The sequence below is a fragment of the Eptatretus burgeri genome, chromosome 3, assembly GCF_056783735.1.
Source record: "Eptatretus burgeri isolate ZD-2024b chromosome 3, Ebu_testis_v1, whole genome shotgun sequence".
In the NCBI taxonomy this organism is placed as follows: domain Eukaryota; kingdom Metazoa; phylum Chordata; class Myxini; order Myxiniformes; family Myxinidae; genus Eptatretus; species Eptatretus burgeri.
In genome coordinates, this window is record NC_140963.1 from 57,796,247 (window position 1) to 57,816,689 (window position 20,443).

Genomic DNA, 20,443 nt, shown 5'->3' on the forward strand with positions numbered 1-20,443 from the left:
GGTTGTGGTCAAGTTTCATCGAAATTGTATGTGTCGTTTCAGAGAAGTTGCTGCAAGTGTTTGTGGGCAGATGAATAGACGACATGCCATCCCATAAGCTCCCCAGAACAACATTCCGGGTGAGCTGATAGATAAAGCAGAGATGAATTTCAATTGAATAATAGCATATTAATGAGTTTAATAAACTAGTATACCCCACTCCCTATGGGAGCAGCAGGAAGGGTCATGTTATTATCCTCTCTGGGATAGATAGATTGCTGTAGATCTAGGCTTGGGTCCATTAGTCTGAGATGGACGCTATAAGAATGTAATGCCTCAAAAACATCGGATTTCCTCCCTGTCAGTTTAGTGTTAAACAACAGGTGCGACTGTTTAAAAAGGTAATCATACGTGTTTGTGGTTTATAATATTTTTACTTCTGGTAGGGTGCCCCACAAAACACCACAATAAGTTATTTATACATGTTAACACGGCGTTTGTCCGAGGAGGAAAAACCCTTGGGGAGAGGGGATATTATTAGCATTATTGTTTTGTAATAACATTAATATTATGCGCTTATCATTGTTTTTATTACTTTTGGTATGAGAAGCGGCCTTGGAAAAAACACCACAATAAGCTATCTATACACCTTAACACGGACTTCGCCCAGAGCAGAAAACCCCCCCTTGGGAAGGGGGGCAAATTAAGTCACTACAACTTCCATCGTGTGACCCTTAATCCTGTCAAGTTTGGTTGAGACTGGATAAGTAATGACCAAATGTATCATGGTCAGACAGACAGACAGACAGAGACACCAAACTACGCATTTGATCATAGACACGATTCTTCGACATCAATTTATTTATTTATTTTTACACTATTCTTTGATCAAAATTATTTTAAAATACTTTGTATTAGTGGCAATCTATAAGAGAACATTTGACGCACACGCACATTTGAGCAGCACTGCCAAAACATGTGGGCCAAACGAGGAATGAAAGTTTCAACAAACAATGGCTTCAACCTAAATTGTATGCCAAAATGATAGCCAAGCAAAACAAAAAAACTTTCACGAACACATGCACAGTCACAATTACGAGGAAGCAGAACACCTCAAATTCCAATATGACATAATCAGAGCAACATCAAAAACGTCCTTCTCTGGAAACCACAAATGACCAATCAATTAAGGCATTGCGCTATCTTGGAAAAGCCTTCCCTTTTGCGGCATGCGGCTATGGTTTGTGCGGCCCATGTGGCCGACGGAGCTGCCTTTATAGGCAGCCTGGTCAAGCAGATTAACAAGACAAGCTTCGTGGCAGCTGCCCGTGTTAGCTCACATTCCAGGCCACCATGCAAACTTGCACACTAAGCCAGCCTGGGGCCAGGCGTGAGTGGCAGAAACATTCGAGTCCATTCAGGGTTTTACACCCTCGTAAACCACAGATATAGGATGTATTGAATATGTACTTCAATTTATACGGATACATCATCAACACACAACTTATCATGAACTCCTGAGGCCTTCACATGGTAATGTGGTTGACAAAATGAAATGTTGGTCAAGCAAAAATGAGAACTGATCCCATGACCATCTCTTGTTATTGTATTTTGTCTCAGGAATCAATGATTTTTGAAAATTCCAACAATAATTGTGAGCAACAATGCTATCCACCTGTCAACAGCCATTCTACTCACTCAGACTTGGTACATGTAAACACCACCCACCCGAAAACAATACAAACTGGACGCCTCTCTGCAAATATGTAGCATCAACATATTAGAGACGGAAAATATTCCACCATTTGTCCACACGTAATATGTACATGGCTCTGATGAACATCTATCGAAGCAGCAGGAAAGACATGAATTTGATTTTAATTATACCTTTTTTGATATGTTGACAATTATTTGAGATCCCTTTTATTCCTTCAATGCCGACTCATTGATGCACACAATGGTGTCGCTTTCCAACCGCTAATACTTGCATTCCTCATTTCAGCAAGCCAATCAGACAATTAGCACAGACAATAACACAAGCACTCAAGTTTTATGTGCAGATGCTTGAAAATTTCAGCAGTGCTGGAAGAAAGCCAGTATTGACTGGAGGTCAATAACAATGGAATGAGCTCGAAGACACATACTCTTCTCATCATAAGAGCATGGGATTCCTTACCAGGCGGTTTTCATCGAACACCTCAAAGAGCAGACGATGCCGATGAGAGTCAACCTGCCAAAGGACAAAAGGACAGCATATCAGCAAGAATAGGAGCAAAACACACCAACGCAGAACTTAAAATAAAATTAAAATAAAGAGGCAAGGACCCTTATTACATACAATAAGTAGCCCCTTGGTTCCATTATCGCTCATCCATCAAATATTTTCTTTTTGAGAGCATACAAGAAGCAACTTTACAGGCAACATTGTTGAGAATCACAGGAAGCTCCCAAAGGCGCAAAACCATACAAATGCTTACAAGAAGAGGAAACGGCATCGATATTGCATTGAGAATAAACTAAGGACAATATCGTTCAAACTCTCAGGCACCAGCGGCAAAGGAAACGTCCTCAATGTTCGAGATGGACATCTTTTTGATAAACTACCTTTCATTAAATTACTTCTCTCCAAGCACAAAAAGTCCAACTATATGAATATATTTGAAAGCAATTCCAAATTATTGCTCAGAATGCAAATGAAATCGATAATAACCCAAGGCAATCTAAATAATTCTGAGAGCCAACATAATATTTAGATCAAGAAAATTTCCAAAAACACTTGAATCAATTCTTGTATTATGTTTATTATCCAGAGATTTGGACTCGGGGAAGAATTCAACAACGTAATTGAACAGGCAGGGAAAGGAGGGAGAATTGGGCAATAAACAAAAGGACAGGACAGGCGGCAAAATAAATACAGACGTAAAGATAGGACAAGTGAACAGAGGGGGCGAAGTGAGACAAAATCTTTGTGTGAGCAGAAGAAAAGCTGACAAAACAAAAGGAATATGTGGAAAACAGAGTAATTCTGGAAAATAATAGACTGAAGAGGAGAATCAGTGAGAACAAAACAAAAAAGTAATCAGAAAAGGAAATAGGTGTTATCACGCAATAACGATTGTTCATCCGGACGGAGGAAGATGACTCGAGGAAAGATTATTCTACAGTAAGGAGATAAGAGGGACAAGAGCGTGCATCCACATGTTGCACCATGGCCCCAATGACATTCCATTGCCTCATACCCTCTGTCACCTTTAGATTGTCAAAAAAAAAAATGCAAGGGCCTTTCAAATCACATGCATCTGCCAGGAGTAATGGTGAGGAATCATTTCAAAACATTTCTCCCAAAATGTCACAGATATCTTCACGAGCTCTCTCTGATAACTGACAATTCCAGACAATGACCTGTATTACCTTTAGACTACCTGATAAAATCTTAATGGCAAGGTACTGTGCTTGCTGAATGTACTCCCTGCACTGAGGCCATCGCATGCAATGGCTAATAAAGCAAAAAAAATAAAATAAAATAAGAATACTTGAGGAAAGGGGGAGGGTGGGAGAGGTAAGAGCAGAGCTCAATTAAAAAAAAATATTTTTACATATAACTCGAAGGGCACTCTTTGATGTCACGACATCACCAGATATGCCTCCGCTCACATTATGACATCATTATACAATATACATACTTGTACCAAGTTTGATTTAAATCCCTGAACCCATATTCAAAATATTAAATAAATAAAAACCAATGTCACCCGAACAGAGCTGCTATCCACCAGGAGCGACTCCTTGAGGAATATCTGCCTACGAGAGATTCCAATGAGAATCGTTCTACAGAGTAACCATGAAAAAAATCCGGTTTTTTTTCAAATGACGTCATAGCGTCAAACTAGCACTTATCAAGCGCTTTCATATGAGATATTACTCGATATGGTATCTAAGATTTCAAAATTTGACCTTGGGGTCAAAAACTTTCGACCTCCAGCACTAACCATGAAGGTCAAGGCCGATCGCCACCAAGAATTAATCAGCTGAGCGCCAGTCCATGAACTATATTCCCATGAAGTTTGAAGACGATCCGATCAAAATTACTCAAAAAAATAAGGGTTTCGTCGACTCCCCTGATTTGCGACAAAGTAATCTTGACCTTGACAATTTTATGCACTGAAAGTGACCTCTATAGGACTCTGATATGCGAAGTTACAAAAATTTCCAATGATAACTGTGCTCTGCAGAGTGATCGATACGTGATTACAGACAAACAAAAAAAAAATAAAAAAATAAAAAAATAAAAAACATATAAGCTAACTAACATATCTTGCAAAAACTTCGTTTGGCAAGATAACAATTCTGGCCATCAGATTATGTGTCTGATCAGGATGAAATTTGAAATTTAAAACATATATTCCACATGAATACTGGATCGTAACTGTGATGCTTCACGTCAATTGATGAAGCAGTTCAAGAGAAATATATTTTTAGGGATTTTTGTTCAATCCAATATGGCTGCCAGACCATGTGACCTATTAATTATTCATGAATACCCTGGTATCCCCAAGGCATGGGGAACATGTGGGTGAAGTTTCCCCTCAATCTGTCAAGCCGTTCTGGAAAAGAGGATTTTTAAAGGTTTATTCTTTTTAAAAAAATCATAGCTGCCAAACCATGTGAACAATGACGTCGCAGGTGGAGAACTTTTGGCTCCTTGTCGAGAGGCGATCATACCTGCAAAAAGTTTCACCTCGATCTGTTCAGCTGTTTCGAAGAAGAATATTTTTGATGTTAAAAAAATAATAATACGGCTGCTGAACCACATGACTGATGAAGTCATCATTCCCCCCCACCCCCCCAATACAATTTATCCCAAGATGACCCTTAAATTTTTTCATTCTGATTGGTTAAAGCGTTCGACGTATGCAATTATGACATCACAATGAAGCCACCTATGAGATCATCAAATAAATAAATAAATAAATAAATAAAAATTGCACTTGCTTCCCAGAGGGAGTTGTTCACATGTGCCACGTTTCAATTTTTTCCATGAGGCAGTTTCGGAGATAAAGAGGTCCAAAGTTTTTCCTTTTTTCCAACATGGCTGCCACACCACGTGACCTATGACATAACAATTATCATTGAAACATTCCACACGAGTAGATGCACCGATGGTGAAAATTTTGTGTCAATCGGATAAGCGGTTGCAGAGAAAATAGAGACAATTAGCACGGATGGACGTTCAACCCAGAGACATATTGCCTCCGGCAACTTCATAAGCGGAGGCTTAAAAAGATTATCAACTTTCACATTTGCATTCAAACAAATAAGTTATCAAAATAAGAACTGCAGCCACAATACTTGAGGCCAAAAAAAATCCCTTAATGGGGTTAAACATACCGTCATCAGTGGCAACACAAAGTGTTAAATTATCTGCATAAAAGGAATGGCCATGCATTTTGGCGGTTTCCTTTGCATACTGTGAGGAACAAAACTGGTTTCACCACATTACTATAATTAATATGGGATTGAGCCAATTAAGGTAAAGCTTTCGACACACCGTCCCACCCTCAAACAGCATGGATGAAAAACTACAACAAATGTGCCCTTTCAGACCCCCTAGCCATGTTTTGCTGCACAAATATAAGGAAAGATCATTTATTGCGTATCCATGGAGGAGGCGCAGATGGGTGGGGGAGAGGTGCGAAGCTGAGAAAAGGTGTGGGAGGAAGTAGAAGAGTGTGGGATGTAGTCGAGGAGTGTGGGAGCAGTGTGTTGAGGAGGGAAAAATGCTTGGGAGGATAGGAGCCACCACGACAATAAAAAAAACAATCGCTCACCTACTTTGCTCACCATAAAATAATTACATAAAAGTAAGGCACAAGCCATATCATCCAATTAATGTTAGGCTTTTAAACTGGAAAAACAAGTTAGGGTCCACATAAATTTTTGTACTTGAAAAGAAATACAACCAGTTGATTAACTTTCATCTTTTTATAGTCTTTCTTTCTTCTGCACTTTATTTCAAGTACAGTAATCAATTCCCTTTATTGTTATGAGGCTGAGACTGCATTCAGGATTAAGAGTGATACTTTGAGATTCTACCATCTTTCGGCAGAACGTTGGAGTCTAGGAGATAACATCATCATTTTGACATTAGGTTCTCCATTACCCCCAAAATATGACTTATTAGTCTTACAAATATACTTACTTTTTGTTTTTCTTAATACAGGTGTTAAGGCTGTTGGAAAAGCAGAACAACAGTGGGGAAAATGTCAACAGAAAGGTAAGGCATTGGGAAAACATGGACGAGAACATCTGGATGCACCACAGCACGAAGAGGCGAGTTGCAGATGAAAGGGAGAAAAGGGTCTCAGCACGTACGATAAAACTCAAATGTAGAAATGAGAGACAATGAGGTGGCAGTGGGTAGCAGACTTTAAATTGTGGAGGGAGGATAACGACACAACACATGAAAGACCGCTTTACAAAAAAAAAAAAAAAAAAAAGAGAACAGCAAGGTGAATAAATGGAGGTGAGTGCTAAGCTTCGACTTGGCAAGGATAACAAGGTCAGAGTTTCCGATACAACATGCTGCCTAAAAAGGGACAGGTGTAGGGCCGACAGGTCAGAGAGCAGAAGAAGCAAGACCAGAAAAAAATCTGGGAAAACAATGGAATGTCAGCAACTCACCTGCAGTGAAAGAGAAACAGATCCTGATACTCAACCCTCCCCGTCATGAGATTCCAATGACACAATGGGCCTTCAACTCCATGGCCTTGTGAAATGGCAAGGTTGTAAGCAGCAGCACATTCGCAAGGGGGAGCCATATTCCATGATAATTTGAGTGATGGCCTTGGACACAATTACAAGCTAAAAGCAGTAGAGACTTGGCCATGTGGAGAATTGCAAGGTAGCAACCATAATTTTTTATCATCATTTACATTGCCCAATGCCCATGGAAGGGTTTGCAAATAAAAAATTTTAAAAATCACATAAAGCTACAAAGGTATACATCAGTGTACCTTTATATTCAGTGCAAGGCCATTAGTAGGCAATGAACACATTCTATGTGGGATTGGAACCTATGGGTTCCCCACAACAGAAGCCAAGGATTTATATTGGAACATAAAACAGGGCCAATCCATTAGAGGCCTACTCAGAAATATATTCTGCCCAAGAGAAGCTTAATAATAAATGGTGAAGCCAAAAGATTTCCCGAGATGATACCTCTCTCCCAGAGGCTGCGTGCATAAATATACTGGGAAATTTGCAAACTAGTCTTTATTGAAAGAAAAAAAAAATGAGAATACTTTTTTTTTTTGCATCAAAATATACACGTGGAAACAACACATTAACCTGGATGTGGTACGCAAAACAGCTCTGAGTCCTGATACCATCATGTTAGTTAAACAGTTGAATAGGCTTCACCTGTGGTGTCGATGCAACTGTTTAACTAGCTCAGAGCCTTTATTTCTGAATATTAAATTGCCTGGCTGCTCCAAGAACTGTTTTGTGTACCACAGACAGGTTAATGTGTGGCAGGCATTTCCTAGTGGTCAGGATGCATGTAACAATAGTTGATGTGGCACTTCCTTCCCAGTACCCACCACAGTAATGGAGTCTGATCTCGACATTATGTCATGTCGGGTTTGACCAGCTCACCCCAGGGAGGAGCTTCTGCTTCTCACTCAGGGAGACCTAGTCCTCTTGAGGAGTGGTCCTATTTTATGACCATACATTCTGACCCTCTGGGGTTAGGAGGTGTGTGTTTGACCAAGTACTTAGCCTTTGGGTTGTTAGAAAAAGAAAAAATTATTTTTACATTTTTAGTGGGTGGACCGTATGACACCGAGGCACAATACAGGCAGGTGTGGCCTGAACTTTGTACTTTTTTTGGGGGTTGTTTTTTTTTGGTTGTGTTTAGCAATGACAGTGTGTACCATCTACGGGAACTTTTGCCAGTGAATTAAAAATGTACGCAGCGTGGGGGAGCGCAGGTGACTGAATTGCGTACGCAATACCTAGTCTCGTTCACTTCACCTTACCGCGTCGCTCACTAAGCACTGGAATGGTGGAGGAGAGGGGGGAAAGGGTGGAGGGGAGGGGGAAAGGGTGGAGGGGAGGGGGAAAGGTTGGAGGGGAGGGGGAAAGGGGGAGGGAAGGGGATGTTCTCGACTTGTGTTAGGTAGAGGGACTTGAGGGGAAAAGGGGGGTCTCAACTTGAACTTGGTATGGTGACTTTAATGGAAGGGGGTGGGGGATTCGACTTGCATTTGGTAGGGGCACCTGAGGGGAAGTGCGGTAGGGGACGGGGGAGGGTTACCTAGACTATAGGTTTACATTTACCTGGAGTCGAGCTTTACTACCCTTACACTTCATGGGGGTATAGAAGTGAGAGGGAGATGTGAGGGAAGAGGGGTTAGTTTACCCCTTGTACTTCATGGAGGCAAAGGTGGCTTAAGCGAGAAGAGGACTTGAGGGAGGAAGGGGGGGGGGTTAACATCCTACTGTTTCATCAGCAGGCCAATTCATCAATGTATATGCCGTCCCTTGGAATGATGTTCAACTAGAAGTCCCGTCTGCCGGCATAAGTGCAGGACTGAATGAAATGGGGTACATTCAAACAGCACGTACCATTTTTAAAGAGATTATAGCATGGGCTTCCCTTGAGGGATGACAGTCGTCCTGCGATGGTCACCCTGTGTACCCTGCTATGATGGAAATGGAATAAAGGCACATTTTAGTTGGAATTAAAACAAAGCCATATTCTATGGTACTGCATTCCCCTCCCCACATGCTTACCATCCTCTCAAACCCTCTCCCCCTCCACTCCCATACAACTCTCCAGACGTCTCTAGACGGTGTTTAGTATGACCAGGCACATCTTAAGCACCATTTCAGCCATGGAATTACCTCAATCCGAACCCAGTTCACGTTTCCTGGTCGTGGGCGAACAATCCAACACTTGGTGAATATGCTGAGTAATAAGAAACGGTCATTAAAAATTTCAGATTTCACTCCAGATATCACCACTTATTTCATCCATGAGAATCGAGCCTCAAATTTGAAATCTTATTTTGATAATTGATTGAAAAAACAGTTTATTTGCTGCCGTTTACGATTGCTTGTAAAAAGTGATGACGTTACCAGCTGACGGTGGGCTGATGTCAGCCAGCCAGATAAAATCATGTCGGCCTAAGTCCTAACATCAGCCTAAAGTTGGTGTGTTAGCTGGGTTATCACACATTTTGCAAGGAAGCAACTACCGGGGAAGCCACACCCTCGGCCGACTTTGTCCGAACCGAGTCGCTGTTACCGACTCGGATTCGGCGTAACCGAGCGGGGATTAGCAAAGCCTGCCGGACCAAATGAACAATTTACGGCACAAACAGCCTCCCTATTTCTCAAGCTGACACCGTGCTGGGTCAATGATAGAAACGACAGGCAATGAATTGGAACATTTAAGAGTTATTTATTTACAATCGTGAGAGGGAGGGAAACACAAAGCAGACTTAACCACGACTAAGAACGCAGGCTTAATGGAATAGAATCACTTAAACAGTTCTAATTACAGACTGGCCACAGACACACACACACACACACACACACACACACGAAATGGACTTCGTGGGTCTTTATTCGGCCCTTCAGCTCGGGATGGAAGGTGAGCTGAGGGCCAGAGTCTGGCCAGGTAACTGGACACCTCGCGCGGTTTTATATGCGAGTCGGAGTCCGTGGACGGGAATGGGGATCCTCAGCTCAAGCGCTCCAACACAACCCACCACGGTGGGACTCGAACCCACGACCCAGAATCCAACGAGCGATCCTGGCTGCCACGAATGACGATCGACGACACGAGCACCACCACGACCACCGACCACAAAGGCACCCCAAAAAAAAGACCAGACCCGAGACACATCACCAACCAACAAACCCCGGATACAGCTCACGATCCTTCTTATTCCTCCCCCCGGGAGGGTGAGGGATCCGCCCTGAGGTAACTCGCCTCCGGATTGGTCGGGGGGCGTCGGGCGATCGTTGGGTGAGGCAAACTTTCCATCTGGCTGGGGCGGGGTCAGCCCTGAAGTGATCTCACCCCCGATTGGACGAGGGGAACATTCTATCTTGCTGGGGCGGGGTCGGCTTGAGGTGATCTCACCCCCGATTGGACAAGGGGAACATTCCATCTGGCTGGGGCAGAGTCGGCCCTGAGGCGAGGGGGCTCCGCCCACGTCTGTAGCCTTGAACACGTGGGTTATGGCGCCGTGGCGTGAAGGGAAAGCTGGGCGGGTGAAGCGCTTGTTCACCCACAGAATGGGAGGAGGAGTGAAGTGAGGGTTTTGTTGGCATTGTGCGATTTCAAGATGTAAAAAACCTGACTATAAAAGAAACCAACAGCGCACACATGAAATTCCCATTAGACATAAGGGAGGAATTCTAACTACCCACATATACTTAACAAAATAACTAAACTTTGGGTCAACTGCATGTGTGAATGCGAATGGCTTCCAGATTCGTAACACTATACGAGTAGTACTCATATACTATAGTTGGCAACAGGTCCTACTACAGTAGTCTGCAGCAAATTACTACAGGAAAAGAATTCTATTTTTGACTGGGAAATCCCTGGGGGAGGTTGCAATCGGTAACATTCTCAAAAAGAGGCCGGTGGAATTAACAAATCCGATCGGGGGGCCTGACAGAATATTTGTATTTGTGCAATTTTTTTGATTTTTCCAGGAGTTTCAAGGACTTGAAGCATTTTCCAGAACTGGAAAGTCTTTAAAGGAAACTTGTCCTTCATTTTACCAGGAATTTAAAGGAGTTTCAAGGACTGCGAACCCTGAAAAATAAACCTTTAAAAGGGTAAGGACCATTTTCCCATCTTTCACCTCTCGCGCACGTTCCACTGCCATATTTGGCTGAATTTGGAATAACCTTGGAGAATCATAGGGTGAATCTGAGTGCAGGGAAATTTGTATTTGAATCCATTTAGCTTCGCACCTCTCAGCTGTTTGTGCGATCAATGATCCGGGTGCTGAGGCATATGGCGTTTCCAAGCCTCCGATGTGACACAGGAGTACCAGGGATTGCAGGAAAGTATGGACTCCAAAACGAGCCAGGGGAGTGAAGACTGGGGTTCTGTGCGGAGAATAAGCTCGTTATTGTAACACATGGTTCAAACAACCCAAGCCGAGACTGTACATATGGCCTTTACCTGATGGGCAACATAGAAATCAGATTGACGACATTCAAATCAACAGAAGATGGAGAAGTGCTGTGTAATCTGCCAACACCATGCCAGGAGCAGACTGTGTGACAGGTCATGAACTCCTTGTGGCAAAACCACAAGTCAAATTGAGAAAGCTGAAAAAGAGAAAATCAAAACCCCCAACCAGATATGACTGAAAACGTCAAAACTAGAAGGGCACTCTGCAGAGCGCATACCTCCGCCACATAATGCCTGATCCACGAGAACATATCGAGCCCAATATATTTTTGAAATATCATGCTATACAGTACTATAATCGCTTTTTGCCCTATTTGTCAATGGTGAAGAATCACTTTACAAATTAAATAATTCTCATATCCAGATCCGGATTCGGATCTTCACCAAAATCAAATCAATTCCTCCTTAGTACACACTCAACCTGTCCACAAATTTTCATCCGGATCTGTCCAAACTTTTTCAGATATCCTGCACACAAACAAACAACAAAGACGGAAAGGGGTGAAAACATAACCTCCTTCACCTTTGGTGGTAGACGTACTGTAACTATACTGTTGCGGTTCTGGAAATTGCATCCCTCATACAGTGGTCCCCAGACAGTTATTTCATTAATATACGTAAAGTTAGACCTTTCCCTCATATCTAATGGGTCAAACGGGACAAGTGCGTTGTGTGGATCTCATAGTTAGATCTGATAATTTATCTATCTTCATTCCTACTCTTTTCCTCTTATTCCTGAAATAAATCCAAGCAGGCACCACGCTCAGATGACCGCCTGTGTAAAAACTGCAGCCACACACTACACTACAAGAATGCGTTTTCGCGAAGGCCAACCATAGAAGCAAACAATAAACAACCTCCACTCACTGTTTAGGATGCACATGGCACGTTCTTTTCAACCCATTTCTGCATCTAATAATTACATCTATCCTCTTTTCAACCCAAATCTACATCGAATAATTATATCCAATCCTTTCCTTCAATTCTTGACACAGATCAGGGCCAGCACTGTGCACACCACCGCCTGTGATAAATAACCGCGAGCACGATGGCACACACGGGCGCAGCCCTGTAATAAATAACCACATGTACAATAGCTGACCGGCGTGCACTGTACGGGGCATGCAGAGTGCATCTCTTCAATCGGGTCTGCGCATGCATTTACAATAACATCTTACCATCGATCTTCGCTCGCCACCGCGGCCACCAGTGCCTCCCGTGGGTCTTCTCGCGCCTCTGCCTCGATGCAGCCGCCACCACATAGGCGTGCTGTGCGACCCGGATCGCTAGGGCCACGTGGCATACCACAGAGCAGGCGCATTGACCAGCGCTAACCACGGATCGATGGGGGTGCCCAGGCGGGCATGCAGGGGCCGACGCGCCCTTCGGCCGGTCGCCAGGGCACGGACCGGGAGTTGGGTGTCAAGGCGATTCATATCATCGGGTTCGTAGTGAGATGATTCCGCAGCTCAGCTATAGCTTGCCGGATGTACAGTGAGGCTACATCCGGTCATGGCGGCCAGGCCGTGCCGTGGCCGGGGCCCAACCAGAGTGCCTGATTCGGGTGAGGACATCGCTTCAGGGTGGCGCCCCGCCCTGCACCGCAGGGTCTATAAAGGACGGGTTGCGAGGCCGTCTGCGCTCCAGCTCGTCCTGCTCTTCCTCTCTGTCTGGCCTGGGATCGATCTCTGCATTCACCTGCTGTCTCCACCTTCTTCACCGCCTCATCGCTGGCTCCACTCACCCACCTGATCCTGTCCACCACTCCGCCCATTCGCTCTCGACTCCGCTTTCTCCACCCACTCGCTGCTGGCTCCACACAAAGTCCCTCCCTCAAACTCGACGGTCGCACCCCTTCTCTGGATAGCCAAACACGAGATGACCCACGAACTATCAAGGAGGGATCGTTCAGCGGAGCATCCCCACCAAAATGTACTGGGTGGCGTGGTCGGTCAATCGTGCAAGGTATTATGAGACCATTAGCCTCATCTCCTCTTTCTTCTCATTAACTCCTCTTCATCGGTGTGTGTGTGTGTGTGTGTGTGTGTGTGTGTGTGTGTGTGTGTGTGTGTGTGTGTGTGTGTGTGTGTGTGTGTGTGTGTGTGTGTGTGTGTGTGTGTGTGTGTGTGTGTGTGTCATGGCACCTATCCTTACTTAAGTTAAGATTGCAGAAGATATATCGGGATAAGTGTATGCCCTGTGTATGCTTTTGTAAGTTGCTTGTTTTATTGTCACACCACACTTTTCTTTCTATCTCTACTTCCACACAACAATAAACTCAATTAATTGTGCCACATATCTTTCCTCGCCTGGCTGTAATAAATCCTTATATAGAAATGTTCCCAGCTCGTTTTTGTCTTTTCTTTCATCGATCCAGCATGGTCCGTATCCTAGCCGAGTTGGGACTTGATTCCCAACGATCCGTTCCTTTTAGCCGGTACGTCCTTGGCAGTGTCGCTCGGCTGCATCTAATCTGGCAAGGTGATCCAGTTCGGTCAAGGCGTACCGAAGGCGCATCCCCCGGTAATTAGGTCACCTGATTATTTTTAGGGAACCGATATTAAATGGAGGACCCTAAGTCACGTGGTTGTTATTGGCGTTCACGGTCGGTTAGCGACCTGCCGTGTCACGGAGTTATCCGTGTGCGACGGCCTGCGATTCCGGGGAGTCTGGTGGGAACCCGAGATATTTCCCCCCCCCCCCAGTGGTCTTCTCACCCAGAACCCCAGCTGCAGCAATATGCAAGAACGGTTAAAAAAATAAAAAAATAAATAAACCTTTGGCAGAGCTGGCCTTGGCTGACAAAATGCCACATTAATTATGGCAAGAGACCAAAGACATTGTGAAAGAGGAGGCCAAAAACAAAATCCCAAAAGCAAGCATAAAGAAGTAGGCATAAATGTCTGTCATAAGACGTAATAAATATTACAGACTGAAGAAGACAGATGAAAACCAAAGATGCATCAAGAGAGGACATACAGTGGCTAAATGGAGACTTCCAATGACAATATGGCAAAGAGAAAGAAATATTTCAGAGGCTTGCAAAGAGATAGAAAGTGATGACATATCTGGAAAAAAGAAGAGATCAGAGAGATCACAGGAAAATTTAGGTCTGAGTTTGGTGTGCTTAAGAGTAAAACAGGAAAATATCTGACAGAAGAAACACAGGTGAAAGAAATATGGAAGGACTATTCTCGGTGGGGTAGAAAGCTGAAATTGTGCATCCTGATGCAATGCAAAGCCTACATCAAAGGGGGAAAAAAAAAAAATGAAACTGTCGGAAAATCTCCAAAACCAAAAATATCCATAAATAAGTCAACCAGTGTAGCCTCACTGCTCATGGCAGGTCACATGAGCAAGACACTTGTTGCAGTGCCAGCTGCATGGATTGAACCTAGGTGGGTAACAAGTTAGCCTCAGTTGGTGTCAGGATGAGTCCCGGTTGCAGTTTGCCAGTTTGAGAGTCGGACCACAGTTCAGTGGGGCTTCCAGTGGCAGTCACTTTGAGTCACAGCACAACTTTTGGCAGGAGTTGCGGGACTACTTCTCACCTGACCAGCGTGCCAACGCTGTGCCTCCTGGTGCTCTGAGGGAAGCCTGTAGCCTCTTCTTCCCCATCTGTCTCACTCTCCCGTTTTGGTGTGGTTTTTTTTTGTGTGCAAGTCTGTTGTGAAGAAGACCCGAGATCAAGCTCGGCATTGAGGCATTCCTTCTCTCGATTAAGCAGGTTTGTCAGACTAATCTCTATCCCTCCCTCATTGTAATTGTTTGCTTGTGTTCCAATCAAGATTATTATTAATCCCCTATTTTAAAACTAAGGTGCTGCATTTTTATTTAATATGATTGGCATCTCCAGTGTGTTACATTATTGTTTGGAATTTTTGTCGTACCAATCTGATTAACAAATAAACGTATCACCGCACCACAACTTGTTGCATGTCATGTAATTTCGCTTCCTTGCTCAGGCATTATGTGGAGTTCATCTACTGCAGGTCTTGGTCTCCCATTATCATATTTTATCATACTAGTACGTGCCCATACATGCGTGGCCATACGTGCAAAAAATAAAAATAAAAATAAAAACTTTCAAACGGCGAGCCAGAAACAACAAACACACAGGCCGTTCCTTCGCTCTCGCGTGCCCGTACGAGCAAACCCCCCCCCCAATAAAAACAAACACAAAAAAAACTTTCAAACAACCACACAGGCCATTCCTTCGCTCTTGTAAACGACGACTGGATTGGGGCATTGTATTTATCTATAAATGGGCATAAGAAAGAGAAATTATTAGAATACAGTAAGTCATCACTATCCGGAAGTGGTGCGTGCCCGTACGGAATGTTCACATGCATTCCAGGAATTATCGCTTGCATTGAAGTAACAACTGCTGTGATACTTACACACACAGAGTTAATTAAAATCCAAATTAAAATCAAGTTTACCTCCCTGTCTTTGTTTGCCATGACATTCGCTGCCATTGACCATTGCCACTCCTACGCCATGGTAACTAAGGCGCCCTTTCCCCATCATAACCGGCACGGCCCGTGACGTCGTCGGCCGGCCACGCACCGGCCTACGCAGCAATGTGTCTTGTCATTGGTTTGGTAAATAAATGGCCGCAGCACCGTGTCCTGTCATTGGTTGGTAAATAAATGGCCATAACTTGGGAACCACTTGTCCGATTAATATCAAACCTTGAAAAGGCACATACTCAGGTCCCCAGCAATATAGCTGGCAAGTTTCAATTAGATTGGACCAGTGGTTGTCGAGAAACAGCTGTCACAGATACACACACACACAAACACACACAGCTGGAATTATAGATAGATGCCAATTTTAAACTCGTCAAAAGAAAAAAAAAAAAAAAAACACCCATCATCAGAATCTATAATTAAATTTTGCTCTTTAAAACTCATTGCAGATAAGCAAGATGTTGGTGAATATTCAATAAACTTGTTACCCTTGCTGAAGGATTTGGAGAGGGTATTGCATTTGGGTCCGTTTGTCTGTTTGTCCGCACAGAACTTTCGTGTTTTTATCTGCAACCGCTTGTCGGATTGAGACAAAATTTCACCATTGCTGTGACCTCTCATGTAGAATGTTTTAATGATAATAAAAAAAATTACACAAAAACTACAAAAACTTAAAATAAATAGATAAATAAATAAATAAAAAACACAACAAAAATAAATGAAAAATATTTGCATTTTCTTCTTTGGATCTTGTCAATAAATTAGTGTGGTGTTGATGTCGCACAGGCATGATGAGCTGCATGGCCTCCACCTGTGTCTGATTTCCTTGTATGATGTCATAGGTCGCATGGTGTGGCAGCCATATTGGAAATCACAAAAACTTTGGACCTCTGAATCTCTGAAACCGTAAGGAAAAAATTGAAACTTCGTGCATTGCAAGTACTCCTCATGGGGAATGAATGTGTATTTTTTATGACATCATGGGAGCTCTCGTTATGACGCCATAATTACCTTCACATTCTGCGAAAGGTTATGTTTTGGTCGCTGTGTATTTATTTATTTGTGAATATGTGTGTTTGTTTGTTATTTGCATAACTCAGAAAGTATTAAACCGAATTGCATGAAATTTGGTGGGATGATTTGTGAGTATCCAAGGACGATTCGATTAGATTTTGGGAGCGATCGGGTCAAAGGTCAAGGTCATGAAAAGGTCAAAAACACTCTTTTGAGCATAACTTCCTTCATAATACAGCTATTGACATGCAACCACCACCATATTGTTCCATGAGGAGATACCTTTCGGATAGGTAGTGTCGGATTTGACGTAACGTCATCGGAAGTGCGTCTAAATGACGTCACAAGATGACGTAAATTTTCAATTTTCGATCTCATCAGTTTTGATCATACCATTTTGTAGGACTTACCTTAAGGACGTCACACACCAAATTTGACTTCGATCGGACTGACTGTTATGACGTCATTGACGTTTGAACATGACGTTTTTCAATTGTGGCTAAAATGTCCTGATATTTTACATTCAAATATCTATATAATTTATAAAGCAAAGTTTCCCAAATCCAGGCATTAGGATCAGTACCAAAATATCTGTTTATTGATGTAGAGGTTTTGCCAATTAACTCTGTAGTCAAGGTCAAGGTCACACTCAAGGTCAAAATATACTTGTGGGCATAGCTTCAGATCTAATAGAGCTATTGACATGAAACCAACGTTAAAACGTTCAGTGAAATACGAGCTTTCAGAATGGTAGTCCCCGATTGGACGTGACGTCCCCGGAAGTGCGTCAAAAAGATGACGTCATTTTTCAACTTTTTAATTTTTCAGTGTTTATCATTCTATTTTGTTGGACTGCCTTCAAGGAGGTTACACACCAAATTTGACGTCAATCGGACTGACGGTTGTGACGTCATGGACGTTTTAAAATGACGTTTTTCAAATGTTCCCGGAAAAAAGTTGCGGCGGCGAAGGTATGTGCTCTACCGAGTGCCCGTTCTTGTCGCAGATGTAGAACGCTACATCTGATCAGTATGAAAATTTTTGAGGGTCATCTATGGATAAAATGGTCCACAGAAAAGAATTTAACGACGTCAGTCACGTGATTCCGCAGCCATATTATTTTAAAATTAAATTTAAAAAAAACCTTCGAAAATCTTCTCTGAAGTGGCTGAACAGATTAAGGAAAAAACTTTACATGCAAGATCACCTGTCCATGAGGAACAAAAAGTTCACACATATGATATCATTGGTCACATGGTTTGGCAGCCATATTGGATTTATCCAAAAACCTATTAAAAAAAAAAATCTTCTCCAGAACGGCTGGCCAAATTGAGGGCAAACTTCACAAAAGTGTTCCCCAAGCCATGAGTGTACAAGTGGCAAATAGCAAGTACTCCTCATGGGGAATGAGTATGGTATTTTTATGACATCATAGGTGCCTTGGTTATGATGTCATAATTGCATATGCAGAACACCACATCAGATCAGTAAAAAAATTTTTGAGGGTCATCTAGGGATAAAATGGTCAACAAAAAATGTTTTTGATGACGTCATCACTCACGTGATTTGGCAGCCAGATTGTTTGTAATTTTTTTTTGCTTTTTTTTTTCATCTTCAAAAATCTTCTCTGAAATGGCTGAAAAGATCAAGGTGAAACTTTGCACATATGACCGCCTATCCATGAGGAACAAAAGGATCACACATATAATGTCATAGGTCACATGGTTTTGCAGCCATATTGGATTTATCCTAAAACCTATTAAAATACACCACTCAAAAGAAGTCCTGGCGAGGATTTGCAATCTCTGATTGCTCTTTTTCTTGTTTATTCTGCTTCCATGATGTGAATGCACCAAAAATAAACTACAAGGTACACAAAAACTTACCCTGAAGTAGAATTCCTGAATCCATTTTGGGTTCAACGACTGCAAAAGAACACACACACACAAGCTGGAAGTTATGATGCAAGATTAATTTGTGGGTAACCAAATTAATTTTATTGCTTGAATATTTAGGAGGTCAATAAATCAAAAACACTCCAAATGTGAATGATAACCAATAGTTTAACTCCACTCAATTTATAGTTAACATACAAAGCCTCCCAACCTGTCCCCTCCCTTGCAGGGATCAAAATTAGGGTTAAATCAAAGCATTTCAAAGGTGTACTAAACATTCTTAAGTCCATTCGGTTGATTTTGAGGTTCTTTGGACTTTTTCGGGGAAAATCCTGAAAAGGATATGGGGCTCCATTTTCTTTGTTATTTTTCTTCTTCATCATCATGGTGTCCACAATGTCTTATCACCTCAGTAAAATACTCACCGATTTTGTTCTTTTTTTTCAGAACAATTGAAATTGGGTCATGGCAGCAACTACATGGTCCAAAAATGCATATTGTCAAGTATGCTGTCAGCGATGCATTTCATCTTGTAACCCCTCAAAATTCTCCAGAAAATGTTGCACAGAACCTGGTGCAAAAATCACTCTCGGTCATAAAAATGATGGTGAACAAACACATCCAATGGATGCAAGAGTTACAGGCAGTAGATTTGTTAAAATGGAAAGACCAACAGCATGTCACTTAGTAGGGTATTGGACTACTAAGTTGGACATGCATCCAGGACGGCATGGATACGACGTGGCATTGACTCAAGAAGGGTCCAGAATGGTCATGCAGGAACGTGGCAACATTCTTCCACAAGGAAATCCTCCAATTCACATCGATTTGATGGAGGTGAAAACAGCTGTTTTCAGTGGCACTCCAGACAGTCCAACAAATGCTTTATGAGATTGAGGTCCGGCCACGGAAGATGGGTAACTTTGTCATTGTGCTCCACAAACCACCCAGTGACAACATGTGCCCTGTGGACTGGAGAACTGTCAGCCTGAAAGACATCACTCCCAGCAGGGAAGAAATGCTGCATCATGGGATGCAGATGGTTGCTCAGGATGGTAATGTAGCACGCTGCATCAACCCTGCCTTCTAATAGAATGAGTGGACCCAGCCCATGCCAGGAAAATGCCCACTTACCATTATGGAACCGTCAGAAATCTTTACTGTTGGAACCAGACACTTGGGGCTGTTGAAGTTCTTGGGCTGTCGCCATATCTATGTCCATTCATTGAGAACATGGTGAAGGATGACTAATCAAACCATATCACATTCCTACACTGCTCAGCAGTGCATTGCCTATAGTCCCTGCACCAATGGACCTGCAAATGGCCATTGCCAGGTGTTTTCTGCAGTTAGTGTATAGCAACCCAGCTATGGTATTCCACCCTGTGAAGTTCCCTTTCGCCAACACAGTATATGCTCACAACTCACATTTAACTCGGCACACAGTTTGTCCGCTATTGGTCTCCTGTTTCACCTCACAGTCCAGACGAGACTAATACCCGAACATCATGATCCGGAAATGTGTGTGTGCGTGCGTGCGTGCGTACGTGCACACACGACGAAAGGATTGCTGGGAATACATTTACATATTTCACATGCTGGCCACATATGTGTGGTGGCCCATTACTTTGCATATATGTTGTATGGCCAGTGAACCCAAGTGTTTCCAACATTTTGGCCACATTATTAAAGGTGCATGCAATGCAACGTAATTATGTAACATAATGATCCGGAAATGTGTGTGTGTACGTGTGTGCGTGCGTGCGCACACGACGAAAGGATTGCTGGGAATACATTTGCATATTTCACATGCTGGCCACATATGTGTGGTGGCCCATTACTTTGCATATATGTTGTATGGC

The 20,443-nt window shown here is 42.8% G+C and overlaps 1 protein-coding gene and 1 long non-coding RNA gene across 4 annotated transcripts in view; one reads left to right on the forward strand and one right to left on the reverse strand.

Annotated features, from left to right (window-relative positions):
• LOC147029978 (E3 ubiquitin-protein ligase NEDD4-like) overlaps window positions 1-20,443 on the reverse strand; it is a 325,864-nt gene that overhangs the window by 204,454 nt on the left and 100,967 nt on the right. For all 3 annotated transcript variants that reach the window (XM_085873551.1, XM_085873550.1, XM_085873549.1), the window contains exons 4-5: window positions 18,573-18,611; window positions 2,156-2,209 (exon numbers count right to left, since the gene is read on the reverse strand). In XM_085873551.1, the coding sequence (XP_085729677.1) occupies window positions 2,156-2,209; window positions 18,573-18,611 (93 nt within the window). The remainder of the gene's footprint in view (window positions 1-2,155; window positions 2,210-18,572; window positions 18,612-20,443) is intronic.
• Window positions 59-20,224, forward strand: LOC147029979 (uncharacterized). Its single transcript, XR_015056163.1, has 4 exons — window positions 59-119; window positions 6,200-6,253; window positions 16,515-16,578; window positions 19,029-20,224. It is a non-coding gene; the product is annotated as an uncharacterized LOC147029979 (long non-coding RNA).